Source organism: Onychostruthus taczanowskii, unplaced genomic scaffold (assembly GCF_017590055.1).
Source record: "Onychostruthus taczanowskii isolate IOZ18803 unplaced genomic scaffold, ASM1759005v1 scaffold20, whole genome shotgun sequence".
In the NCBI taxonomy this organism is placed as follows: Eukaryota; Metazoa; Chordata; class Aves; order Passeriformes; family Passeridae; genus Onychostruthus; species Onychostruthus taczanowskii.
In genome coordinates, this window is record NW_024499240.1 from 14,693,625 (window position 1) to 14,707,459 (window position 13,835).

Here is a 13,835-nt window from a genome sequence, read left to right on the forward strand (position 1 = left end):
CCTGCAAAAGCACCTCATGTTCTGTTCCCAGTTATTTTTTGTTCACATTGTACACGACTGAAAACTGAGACTGCGTTAATACAGAAATGTTCTGGTTTGTTTTTTGGTTTTTTTTTTGAGCCTATTTAGTTTGATTAAAATTTTTACAACCAGATTTAATATACTCTGAGAGTCACTGCAACGGAAATGCCAACACAGATGACGCTGATATAAGCAGAGGCTGAATCATTTTAGAAATAAAGAGCAAGGTTGCCCTCTGGAGACTTCTCTAGAAGTGCTTCTGAGAGCTAGGACATTTTTTTTTTTTCTTCCAGCAAAATAAATTTGCTAAAAGGTTTTAAGTTTTGGGGTTTTTTTCTTCTTTTAAATACAAATGTGAATCAGGGCAGTTGATGCTAAGAACTTGTTACACCAAGATATGATGAAGCTACATTTCAACCTAATGCACTGTATTGTCATTTCCTCCATGGTTCATCATGTCTTTTCAATAGCAGTCTCACTTGTCAGCCTAAAAAAACAGTCATGGACTGGTCTTAGTTACTGAAATGAAAGCGAATTTTGTATTATTGACTCCTAGCGTGAAAACTCTCAAGTGCCTTAATCTTTTATTTTTTTAAAAAAGGCAATTTTCACAGTTGCAATTTCTGAGTCTATTTATGCCGAACGCACAGGCTGTGTTTGGGCTCACCGTCGTCTGTAGCTACTGTTGGGTCAGTAACCGTGCTAGTTCTAAATGTAAATGTAAATACGTGTTCTCCATGTATTTACATTTACATAAATACACGTTCTCCATGTATTTACCTTCACGGATAAGCCGTTCTTGGTGGGATGTTACACTAGAGCGGCTCCTTAATCCCACCTCACGCTGTCCGTGTGTCAGCAGCGGCAGGGGCAGTACAGGTCTGCCTAGTGTTGCAGGTGCAAAGGATAAAAAGAAGCCGGGAGGGCAGAAATTAAGAAACCGGCCTTACTGCTGAAAATAATAAACAGCCTGAATGCAGCTGCGGCGCACGAAGTTCAGCTCTGAAGGCAGTTTGGCAATGCGAGCTTTCCCCACCTTCAGCAGCCAGCCTCACGGCTGGTGTTACTGCCACACGCGGCATTACCCGCTTCACCGGCAACGCAGCAGCATCACCAGATGCCCTCGCACCATCCGGCCTCATCCCGAACGGGGCGCAGCTCCCTTTCCCTGCCCAGGTGAGGAATCTGCCGTGGTTACTGCGAAAAGGCTGCTCGTGGTGGCGAGCGAGCGGCCGCCCCCCGTGAGCCGCTCCCGGTGGCGGAGCCGCCGCTGCCCCTCAGAGCGCCGCGCATGCGCCCCGCGCTGTGCGGCGCCGCGGAGCCGGTGGGGGAGCGGTGCCGCCATGGCGGGCCGGGCGCTGCAGGCGCTGCCCAGGTAACGGGGGCCGCCCTGAGGGGCTGCAGCGGCGGCGGCGGGGAGCGAGGGGAGCGCCGGCCGAGCCGGCCGGGGAGCGCAGCCCCGCAGCTGCTGCGAGTTGTAGTTTGGGCCTAGATCAGCCAGGCCTTCACTAACTTTCACCTTCAAAAACAAGCATGCGATTAAAACCCGGCGTAGTGTAGCGCGGCACTAACATATAACGCGGAGCTGGTTGGGTTTGTGCTCTGAAGGAGCTGAAAGGTGAAATTTCTCACGCCAGCTCTGATGTGTGGCCTCACTCCAGCCTGCCTCAGTGGCCATTAATAAATTACAGCCTCCCTGCTCAAAGCCAGTGGCGTGTTCACAAAGTTTGACAGCCTGCGTCTCTCCTGTCACCCACAGAAGTGCGAGCTCGTACACAGCTTACACAAACCTGGTGTAAATGTGTGGGAAATACAACGAGGGCAGGTTTGTGTCATTGAAACTTTTGGAAATAGACAAAGGTTTTGACAAGATTTTTTTTTTTTTTTTTTTTTTTTTTTTTCCCTCTGCATAATGTCAACATTTCAACGTGCCCGTAAAAAGGTTGTAAATCTTTAAAAGACACAGCCTGTCAATCCCCAATCCCTCTGTCCTGGTATTTTCAGGTTCTCCTAACTTGAAAACATTAGTAGCTGACATTGGTATCTGCTGTTTATATACTAGTAAGCAAAGAATTTCCAACTGTTCAATAACAAAATTTTGCCCTAATTTAATTGATTATTATGAGGAGAATGTAAAAGAGTTGTGTTCCCAAATTTTTCTGACACCGCTTTGCTTAACCCAGCAGTCAGATATTTGGGGAATTGTGTGGCTGGTTTATGGCTTTAACTGTTTTTTTTGTTTGTTTGTTTTTTTTTTTTTTTTTTCAGGCTAAGGGCACTCAACAGACTGCAAGTAATATTACAACATTTGGTAAGGACAGCATCATGTTTGGCTGAGTTGGAAGCTTTCAGGACTCTAATTCCCCTGAGGCACATAGCACAAGCAACTTCTAATGCATCTGCACACAGTGGTTCTGAACTCTGACATTTATTGCTCAGGCATAGTATTGCCCACATCTTTGAGCACTTAGTTACAGGTGTCTATTATACTGTAAATTAAAGCTTGATTTTTGGCTTTACTTTATTGATACTTCTTTGCTTTATAGATAGTTTCTGTGTTAGCTTCTATAAATTCTCCTGTGAATGTGAAAATAGTTGAGGGGATTTGTTTTCTGCTGTTAAAAGTTACTTAAAGACAAAGCAGGAGGTACATTTGGGTTTGCAGTGTCAAACTACCAGTAAGGATATGTGGAACTGTCATTGTTCTAATTGTTACAAGTATTTTCAGAATGGCAGTTTTAAGGAACCATGGATTTGTGTTTTATTAGTAGGGTGGGGAATTTTTTGGTTTTTTGATTTGTTTTTTTTGTGTTTGTGTGTGTGTTTCTGTAGTAAATTTTATTCAACTGAACTCAAAATGTTATTGTAAAACAATGTGTGGTCCAAAAACTTGTCTGAGTTTTATTACTCTGAAGGACTCAAAGTAGTTTCCAAAGAACTGTTTAGGAAATGCAGATAGAAGTACAGAGGGAAAAACTTAGCATACAATTCAATTCCAGAGTGCATGTTTTGTGATCCTAGATGGTGTGTTTTGAGAATATATTTCCATAAACACTTTTGTAAATATGTTACTCAAGTTACCTAACTGATGAAATTTGCTTTATTTGTTTTTTCATGCACAGAAAATGTCTAAGCAGACAGATTCAGCAGCAGAAGTGTTGTTGGAAAAGAAAGGAGGTGCAGGAATAATAACTTTGAATAGACCCAAGGCTCTCAATGCACTAAATCTGCCCATGATCCAAAAAATTTATCCTCAAATAAAGGTTAGTAGCTCCACTTCTACCCATCCACATATGTTATTTGAAACCAATTTTAAAATGCAGTTAGACACTTCTTAGTGTACTGACTTAAAGGATGAAAGTTTGTGTAAGTACAATGAGCTCACATTTATAGCATGGGAAAAACCAGTCAGTTTAAAGCAAGTTAGAAAGAGGAGACACATCAAAGAACAAGCTGTGAGACAGAGATAAATTTAACATCTCCATAAGTAAATGCACATCCATGTTAATACCAGGACTGAATTAAGAGCAAGCAGGGCTCAGCATTTGTATGTTCCTTTTGGCAGCACCCACCTGGTCAGCTGGCACAAATTTCAACCCATACAGTGGTGTTGCCTCTTGATGGAGTGCATGTTTTATGGAGAGGCTGCATGGCTGAAAATAGAAGATACCAGCCACTGGGAAGCAGGGAACTGTCAGTGTCATTCCTTAAATGAGAACTCATGGATTTGCAGGCATTGTTTCTACAAGCTAGTGAAGTACCATGACACTTTAAGCATGAAAATAGTCTCTTTTAATTTAATGATACTATTTATCATATGCACAGAGTCAAATCCATTAGATACCAGTATTTGTTGGATAATTGTCTGATGCCTTTTGGTGTTTATTAGACATTTTTGAAGCACAGCCTGAAAAGGTGTCAGTTCTTGGTTTCTGTCAGGCTCTGTTGTGTGGGGTGCTGCCTTTCTTCAGAGGCTGAGAGCTCTGCACAGGTGTTTTTCTGAAATAGGAAAGGCAGCTCTTCTGATCTCTGCTGTCATGGTTGAATAGGATGCAGAAGTGGCAGAAAGACATTTAGATCTCAGACTTCAGTTTAAGACAATCTATTTTAAAGTATGGTTTGATTTGCTTTTTAAAGAAGTGAAGAGTTATGGACTCTAAACAGAGCAAGCATTTTTTACACAGATTTTAGTCTTATGTGGTAATATTTACTTATTTTTTAGACATGGGAGCAAGATCCTGAAACTTTTCTAATAATTATAAAAGGAACTGGAGGAAAAGCTTTTTGTGCTGGGGGTGACATCCGAGGTAAGGACTATCCTCACGTAAACATTTCATGTCTTTCCCAGTCACTACTTTGTGTTGATTTCCTTTGTTTACTGTGACTTGGGTAAGCAAAATCTTGCTACACAAGAGATCAGTTGTGCTGACTCTTATGATACCTTGATGTGCAGATGCTATTTAAGGTATTTGTCAGGAGACAGCTGTCAGGACAGTGTATAAAAGAGTAAAAATTACATTTTTATGAATAACTGATTATAGCAGCCAGTCATCCTGAGAGGAGAGGGTTCTTGTCTCTACATTTCTCTTCCCAGATTTTCATTACTGACAGCTTCTTTCCAAGAAAATTGAAGGGCCCTAACAGGTAGCTCTGATAGTATTGGATAATTTGTGTCTGATGTTTTAGATGGCTAGATACAGATCTGACAAGGATGATCAATGTACCTGTGATTATTTTTTAGCTATGAACTGCAGGAAATCTCCAAAGTGACAAAATTAGCAAAATTTTTGTAAACTGTAGGTAAACAAGCAGCACAGGTTTTTGTTATAACAATGTATTTTAATGCCATGCTCTAATTTTCTTCTTATTTTTAGTGTTTAGAGTCTTCAGTATGCTCAGTTTTAAGTGACTGTTCTAAATGTTGGTATGAAAAGTAACACAAATGAGTACTAGACATTAGGAGGGGTTAGAAAATGGAGCATACTCTCACAAGTATGTGACCAAGTGTCCAGCAAAATACAGTTAAATCAAATTTGAGACTTACATTCATATTTAAATTTGAGCAAATTTTCTCAGATATAATAAAGCAGGATAAAGTAGGTCTCTATTTGCTGTAGGAAAAGACCCAACTTATGTGGCATTATTTTCTTTTACTTTATTTTCTACTAAACTTACAGTTATCTTCAGAATTTTTATTCCTCTTTAAGCCATCACAGAAGCGGGAAAAGTTGGAGACAGACTGATACAAGATTTCTTCATAGGAGAATATAGGCTGAACAATGCCATTGGTATGTTAATAACAATTTCTGAAACAGTACAGTTTTCATAACACTGGCTTCAAATGTAAATTTATCTCTTTGAAAATCTATTAAAGACTGTGGTAACATCAGAGAAGTAGTAATTTTTTTTTTAAACCAAGTTCAATACCAGTAATATAACATATCCCATTTTTATTCCTTGCATGCAGAATGTGTTTCTTTTGTTTAAGTTATTGTGACAGCTACTGTATCCCATCCCATTGTTCTGGTTAGTTCTATTTCCTCTGTGGAAGAATTAGTTTTAGCTGCAGACACTGCAATTCTGCCTTGAGTATCATTGATCTGCTTCAAAGAAGACCTGAGGTAAAAATAGATGTGTGGAAAATCATTAATATTCAGTCAGAAAGCAAAAGATTAAATTATATGAAGGCTTTCCATTTAAATAGACTGCATGAAAGACTAGGGCTGCATAACTCAGGCGTGAGCTGCCTTGGTTTATTGCAAAGACACTGGGTGAAGTTTACTGGAGTAAAGCATATTAAAAAAGGATGTTAATTCTTCAGGGTAAAAGCCAAGAGTTGAAGGTTTTCATGAGAAGAAACTACTCCAAACATATTTTAATTGAATACAGTTTGAGTTTTAAAATATGGTGTCCAGTGTTAGTCACTACAGGAGGGGGGGTGCTGTTGCTTGCATTGACAGAAGAGCACAGCTATTAGAGCAATTCCTGAAAAGTTATTTTTACTTTGTTTGACAGTTTCAGGACTGAGCATGCTTGTCATGTACCTTTCTTTCCTTCACCAATACAAAGCAAAAAAATAGTTTAAGGTTTCAAATAGTTGGGAAAAAATAGTATTACCTTGCCAGTTGAACTTGATGATGATTCTGTTGCAAGGGTACATAATTTAAAAGTCTGTTTTCTTTTTAAAATTTTTTGAAATTATTTGGTGTTCAATATTTCTAATGCATGTAATTACAAAACCTAGATTTTGCTAGCTTTAGTATGACTGTATTCCTTTAAGCCTGAGATTTCTGCTAAAAATATTTATTTATATCTTATATTTTACAACTTAAAAACACAGCGGAGAGCTGCTGTCACAGCATTGCAATGGGAAAGGCTTGCTTCAGTTTGTTTCAGGGGGTAGCATCTACAGCCCATGCATTAGCTTGTCTGTTCATGTAAGAACAAAGTTCAAAATACAATTCTCTTAACATTTTTAACTACTAATTTGAAGGATTGAACTGCCTTTTAAAATAGTTTATTTTAAACAAGGCTCTATATAGTTACAGAAAATCTCATGACACGGTTGCAGGGGATACCTATATCAGACTGTAATTCTGACCTGAAAACACTGAATACAGGGCAGCTGTTTCATTCACAGTGAAGTTCTGAGTCTTTCCATGAATGGGAACTGAAAGCATTGGGGTTTAGTTTTATGCCTTCTAAAGGGCCCAAGAGATGAAGTTGGTAATGCAGGACATTGTCGTCTGAACCTGCCTGCACCACGTTCAGGGCTGTATGCAAGAGCTGCCATGACAGAACATGCCTGCATTGCAGAATTTACAGTCACATTGTGGCTGGAACCTGCCCATACTTCTGGCTTTGTAATAAAGCACTGAAGGGCTGGAACACACCCAGTGCTCCTAATCCAGACTGTGAGAGGGGGTGAAAGGGCATCTGCTGTGTCCCAACATCAGACAAAGCTGTTTATGCTGGCTAAACTGTCAGGTACTCACATAGCAAACAGTCCAATGTTTGATACTTGTATAATGTTCTCTTACAACACTCACAAGCCAGGAAATCAGAAACTAGTGTTTCTTTTCAGTACTTAAGAATTACATGAGGTACCTTCATTGTAAGATGATAATATGATTACTGCTTAAATTCTCATTTATTTTCTGCTGCTCCTGCTGAAGTAAGACATAGGGAAGCCTGTCATGTGGCAGCTAGTCACAGGCCCACTCTTGAAAAAGATGAGTGATTGTTTTCCTTTGCATTTTCTTACAGGCACCTGCAAGAAGCCATATGTGGCACTTATCGATGGTATTACAATGGGAGGGGTAAGTTAAGGACCTTGGTGTGATACCTCATAGATTGTTCTAAAGTCATCTCACGTTGTGTCTGTGAGTTGAATGAAGCACACACAAGGCATTGATTGAAGAAACAGCATCATAATCTGAACCTTCATCTCTTGCTTGTCTGAGTGCACCGCTGCCCTTGTAGGGCCTCTGCTGTTCCTTGAGAGCTAATACAAGTGCTTTCTCTAGGAAAGGAGCAGAATCCCCTCACTGCTGGAAATAGCCCTCACAAAGGTTCTCAGAATACCAAGGGGGAGTTTATGTATCATACAAAATCTCAGAACAGTTCTCCATTCTAAGTGCATTAAAAATAGAATTATATAAAAATACATTTAAAGAGCAGCTCTTTGAAAAATTGGGAACATTCTAAGCTACACCTTCACAGACATTCACAAGTTCTGTGTTTTTCCAGCAAATAATCTGGAAATGCATCTACTTTCTCACCTCTGCAGTACTTTTAAAGCATCATTTGTGGGATACTGATTCCACACAAAAGTCACCCAGGGCTCCTTATTACTAAAGCATCATAGAGAAGACTCCATCATATTGCTAGTTGTACTCAGTGTTAATAACTTTTTCATCAGTTGTTGTCTGTAAACACCATAAGGAGATAGTTAACAGGGAAATACTGTGCTTTTTTTTACATGCTAAAATGATGTTTTAGTGAGTGTCACATCTGTAGGATATATTTGCACCGCATCATAGAGTGGATTAAAATAATCTTCAGTTATTTTTAACACTGAGTTTAACTATGAAGCCTGTCTGCCATGTCACTGCTTAGATTTGTATTGTTTTCTGGCATGTCCCTATGATGTAGGTGTAGAGTCTATTTAAATAAAGTTTGTCAAAGATAGATACGAGACGTGGAACACTACATGATCCGTGACCTGTCATGACTCTTTTCTTTTCATCTTTCCTTACACATTTCATTTGTCTGTTTTGGTCTTCCCAGCTTTTGATCTAAACATGCAGTAGCTCTCTTGCCCTTTGCTTCTTTGCTATCAAGCCCCAAAGATCTCAGCTAGAGAGCCATTCCCCCAGCCTAGCATACATACATTGTTTCCAGCATAAAGGGGACTTGATGTGTAGCTCTTCTTGCAGAAAAACTGCTTTATTGACCATAGGAGTCTTGAAGGTTCGTAGATAAAAGACAGGGAATCCATTTATATTATGGACTTTTAAATAATAGGATGGAAAGCTATGAATGAGCAAAACTGCCCAGCAGCCAATATCTTTTTAAAGATCCTGCAGATGGCTTGTTGTGACTGTGGCCTGAGCAGGAATAGAATTTTGTCCTTTGAAAGGAAAGTGTATTTTTGGACTGAAAAGAACATAATGGAGTCAGATGATCCTGCCTTACTAAGATTCTTTCTGAATTCTCTTTCCTCTAAAGAACTTTTAAAAGACAGCAATTAGCCTGAAACTTTATTTTGGGTAACCAAATTTTAGTGTAGGATAGCCAAATTTAATGGAACTGTGACACAGTTTAACTGCCATTAGGGTTTGAATGAGCATTTAACTTGCTTATCATATACTAGAAGTAGCATCTTTACTTGTGGGTAGGGGATTAGATTCTGACTCAGAAAGTATGCAGCTTAATTTGGGGGAACTAAGTAAAAAAATCACAGAAGTGTGTTAAAAACTCAGTTACTATGTGCTTGGATAGTAAAAGTTGCTGCTGGTGCACAGATGCCATAGATCTGTGACAGTAAAACCTGGAATTTTATCCAAAAAATGAACTGGTTCTACTTCATTATTAGCTAGGGGCTGGTAGATGGATTTGGGAGCTTCATTAGCCAACAGATGGGGCTGTGGAGCTTGTTCTCAGCACCTTGTCTGTTCTGTAGTTCATCAAAAATTGATATTCAATATAAATGTATCTTTTCATCTTTTTGTACTTACTTGGAGCAGTAAGTTCAGATTTGTAAGACAAATTTGTTAGAAGCAAAGGTGACTGCAGTCTTCTGAAAAATAGTGAAATGAGTTCTAAATACCACATTTACTGCTAAAGGATGTGCATTGTTGAAAGGAACACTGGGCACACAATCTCAGGTTCCTAAAAACTACTTCAGATTTAGCTGCTTTCTGTCTGTAAAATTTCTTTTCCTTGAAATTAAGTACCTGAGTAGTTGACAAGAAATTCAGATGTTTGGGGCTTTTAAAAATATTATTTTCTGCAAATGACATCCTAAGTTTGGTCTTCTGGTTTTAGAAAAGTCACAGTCTTGTCTTAAGTTCTTTGGAGATGAATATAGGTGATTTATAAGATCAGGCCAAAGCTATGGTTTTAAATAAGGCTTTGGCACAAAATAAGTTTCTTCATCAGACGCTCTCTCTAATAGACAAAAAGATTCATAAAATTGTTTTTCAGACCTGTTTCAGAGCCAAGTAAAGCACACTAGACAGTCTGAGTGGTAGCTTTTCAATGATTTGGCTTGGAATTCAAGGAGACTATTTGACAGAGAAAAAAAAGAAAAACTGGGCACAGACTTTGGAAGTTGGTGAAAATGGTCAAGGTCACTGGAATAACTTAAAACAGTTTAAAAAATCTGTAACAAAACTTCAGTAGCTTTACAAAATGAGAAGTACATTTTCAAGAGGAAAGGCCATTACTTTCAGTTTATAGAAGAATCTGTGAGAGAACGAATGAAGTGCCCTTTTTTGTAGTATCGTGTTCTAGAGCATTCTTGGCTTTAGAAACTTCCTGAGCCAGGCTGTATTTCAGAACCACAGTGCTAAATAGCCACCAGTGGTCACACTCACCTCTCTGTACATCTCATACTTTGTGACCATAAGTAGGCTTGCTGTTCAGAAAGGCCTCAGATTTCACAGTTGATTGTTGTGCTCTCTGAAAAGCAACTTGTTGCTCTTTCAGGCCTATTGTCTAATGCTTATTTTTTTACTGATGAGTAAAGAGAGTGTTGCTCAAACATAGGAGTTCTTGGCCTTGTACAGTTTTCTACAGGATTTAATCCTTTAGTCTGGTCTGTTATGCAACATATTTGCTAAGTTTGTTTTAGCCTTGCTTTGAAAATTTAGGCTTTTAGTTTTAGGATGAAAAAAAAAATCTTCCTGTGGGGGAAATAGGTTTTAACTTTAACTTACATTTAAACAACATTTTCAGAATGTAGAAATGAGTTTGGTAGAATTGCTAACTGTCTTAAATCCTTTGCAAAGCACTGTGCTTTGAGTTATTCCAAACATCTTATTTTCCAGTCTTCACATTTAGGAAGATTAATGGGAAGGTTTTTCTTTAATATAGTTTGCAATCTGACCAAATTTCCATCTCTGACTCCCTCGGATTGTGGAGCCTAGTTTGTGAGAACAATAGCAGTACACAGGACTGATTCCTCTAATCTTTCCTCAGAGGAGGACCTCAGGAGTACAGACTGGGAGAAGAAGATACCAACCTGTGACTGGGTCTTTGGGTTCATGAATGGCTTTCCTTTAGTTTTGTCACCACACCTGGCAGTATGGGTTTTTAGGCAAGGTCTTTTACTTACACTGAGAGTCAACATCTAAGTTATTTATTTAGAGTTTCTTTAGGGTGGCTGTTGGACAGTAGAATTTTCTTAAGAACTGTTTGAGTGTTAGTCTCTTGTGTAATATGAAATGAGTTAAGCTTTAGACTACACAGATGTATAGAGCTGGGAAGAGCATCAGGATTATACTTTTGCACTTGCATTAGGATTAAGTACAGCTAGATAACTGCCTAGCTGATTTTCACCTGGTGCACTCAGAACTCTCCTACAGCAGGAATGCTGTTTTTTCTAGATATGCCACCTGAGTGCTTAATTATTCTTTCAAGCTTGGTTTCCCTGGTGTCTAATGTAAGTCTTTAGTATGTGTAATCAACATATTCCAGTCTTAGTCACACTCCCTGTGGACATATTGAGATGCTTGCACTCTGTGCTCCTAGTCCTCTCTCTTTAATAGGGATAAGGATAGCTGTTCAGTCTTTGTTATAGATTAAGTCTTTTAGTCTTCTTGCAGTCCTCCGGAGTCTCTCCCATTTGTGTACTTTACAGTTTATTGCCAAAGACCAGACAATATTTTAGCTGGAGGATTCATCAGCACCAAGTAGAGCAGAATAATTATCCTCCCTGTATTACAGAGATATTCTGTCACAAATAATCCATGTAAATAGCAGTTTTGAAAGCATCCAGTCCTAGGAGACCACCACTCCTATTTATTCCCAAAACTATTACTGTCACCTCTTTCCTCCTTGCCTACCATATGCTTCCATCACAGTACATTTCTTTATTGCTTACCTTTTATCTTCTTCCTTGAGCTGATTTGTCAAAAAGTCAGTTTTTCAGAGCCACCCTTTTCTTCAAAGACTACAAAGGAAAAGAAAGTACTCCTTTTCTCTGAATTCCAAGAAACTGGAGTGCCTTAGGAGGTGGCCCTGGGCTGATGAGGCTGCCCAGGTGTAGTGAATCTAGGCTGAGTGTTCTCCCCTCAGCCTTTGGCTGCCTGCTGGTGCAGACTCTGCTGTAGTGTGATACCCTCAGTAGTTCTTTTCACAACAGCACTACCTTATTTGTACTAATTGTATGGTTGCTGTAAACCCCTGCAAAGTATCTAGGCATTTATTCCATGGGAAGCACACTTACCATATCTGTATTTGATTATGCCTTCCTAAGTGTAGTTATTTTCATTTTGTTAGTTCCTCCAGTGCGAGATGGTTTTGAATCTTGCCCTTCAAAGTGTTTGCCTTCCCCAAAAGTAATCTGTGAATTACAGAAATCCTTGTTACTTCATCATCCAAGCAGATAATGAAGCTGTTAAATGAAGTTTTTGTTGATGATTGGCTCTGCATGACCTCAGCTGGGGTACCCTCTCAGTTTTGTTGAAAACTGCTGCTAACTCTTAATATTGTTTCAGAGGATGGTGCCCTCCATTTCCCTGTGATTACATCTAGGCTGTGCTTCCTTGTGAAAGGAAGCAATGCTGTGGATGGGAGACATCACAAACATTGCAGGTTAAAATATGGAGCTTTCTCAGAATGCTGCTTAATGAGTGATGTCATTTTAATCAAGGGGTGATGCAGGTGTTCCAGGGAAACACATGCAGCCAAATTCCTGAACCTACGCCATGGTTTGGAAGTATGAATTCTGTTGTGCATCTACCTGTGCATCTTCTCTTCTGGAATACAGATTAAGAATTACTGCATCCGTGTTGCAGTACAAGAGTAATCTGAGTACCCAATATTTAGCTTAGCTCTTTCTCACATTAGTGCCATTTCATTTTTAGCAAAACATTCCAGATGCTGACATTGCTAGAGGAATCTGCCTTTCCTTGTAAGTCAGATCTCAGGACCTGATGGCACATCTACCAATAGTTACAAACATCTGCATTTACACTTTAGCAGGATTTGGTCAACAATCCTTATTAAATTAATATTCGTTCTCAAGTAAATTGGTAGTGATGTCATAAGCAGCTTGTATGTTACCCATTTTAGTCAATAGAATTTTAGTACACAAAGGAGCTGAGTTGACCAATAGCTGTCTTTATCCTGTCCCATTTTTACTCAGATTGTGCAGCTGTAACTCTTCAGGAATGTTCCTTTCACTACCAACATATATCTAGTCATTTAGGTTGTGTGCATGTAACTTCTACTCAGAAGTGCAGATAGCAGCATTAGAGACCAACATTCAAAAACTAGGAAACATTAGGATTAAAATTCTCTATAAAATCTCACCTTTTATTGCCCATGTGTGATGCAATTTTTAACTACAAGAATGTGTATTTACAAGTGGATATTGCCCACAGAACAAAGCTATTCATTTGTGGTTTAATTTGGGGTGCAAATTTTATTGCACATCATGGAAATTCTGCTTAGAATTCTTACATATATATATATACATTCATGTACACATTTGGGGCTCAGGTTGACTAGCTGCAGCATATGAAAGCTCACAAAATATTATGATTTTACATAGTACTTCTCTAATGGATATTATTACCCCTTCAGCCCTTTTTAAAGCTAGGAAACTGGAACCTAGAAGTGTCAGTACTTCTTGGGACTTGTCCTTATTCTTACTCTTTTTCTTCCTTTTTGTAAGTATGTCATGCCTCTTGTCAGCCATCATGCTCTGGAGCATCTTTAGTTTTGTTTTAATTTGCACTCTAAAATCTGCCCTGGAGTAAAAGTAATTGTCATACTAAACCTAGATAAGCTGCTTTCCAGTTCTCTCTCTGCCTGTCCTCCTCCCCCCTTGCCTGTGAACCACAGGGAAGCTTGTGGCCTGTTTTGTTGCCAGTGCTTTAAAGCTGAAGGCAGCTTTAACTGTGAAATAGAATACAGATTTTGCGAGTACAAACAGTTGTGAGATTGACTTGTGCACCACTTACCTCCTGAAATAAGGGGTGTTGAAAACAATGCTGAGGCAATCCTAAGAAAGGGCTCACTCCTTGCTGCTGTTCCAGTCTCTGCCATCTGGCCATGCTGCTCTGCCTGCTTGGCTCTGGTGT

General features: G+C 39.2%; 1 protein-coding gene across 1 annotated transcript in view; it reads left to right on the forward strand.

Moving 5' to 3' along the window:
- The first annotated feature begins 1,292 nt into the window (after window positions 1–1,292).
- Window positions 1,293–13,835, forward strand: part of HIBCH (3-hydroxyisobutyryl-CoA hydrolase) — a 38,304-nt gene continuing 25,761 nt past the window's right edge. Inside the window, exons 1-6 of the mRNA XM_041403350.1 lie at window positions 1,293–1,396; window positions 2,290–2,332; window positions 3,144–3,284; window positions 4,244–4,328; window positions 5,229–5,309; window positions 7,288–7,340. Coding sequence (XP_041259284.1) covers window positions 1,365–1,396; window positions 2,290–2,332; window positions 3,144–3,284; window positions 4,244–4,328; window positions 5,229–5,309; window positions 7,288–7,340 — 435 coding nt within the window. The 5' untranslated portion in view covers window positions 1,293–1,364. The remainder of the gene's footprint in view (window positions 1,397–2,289; window positions 2,333–3,143; window positions 3,285–4,243; window positions 4,329–5,228; window positions 5,310–7,287; window positions 7,341–13,835) is intronic.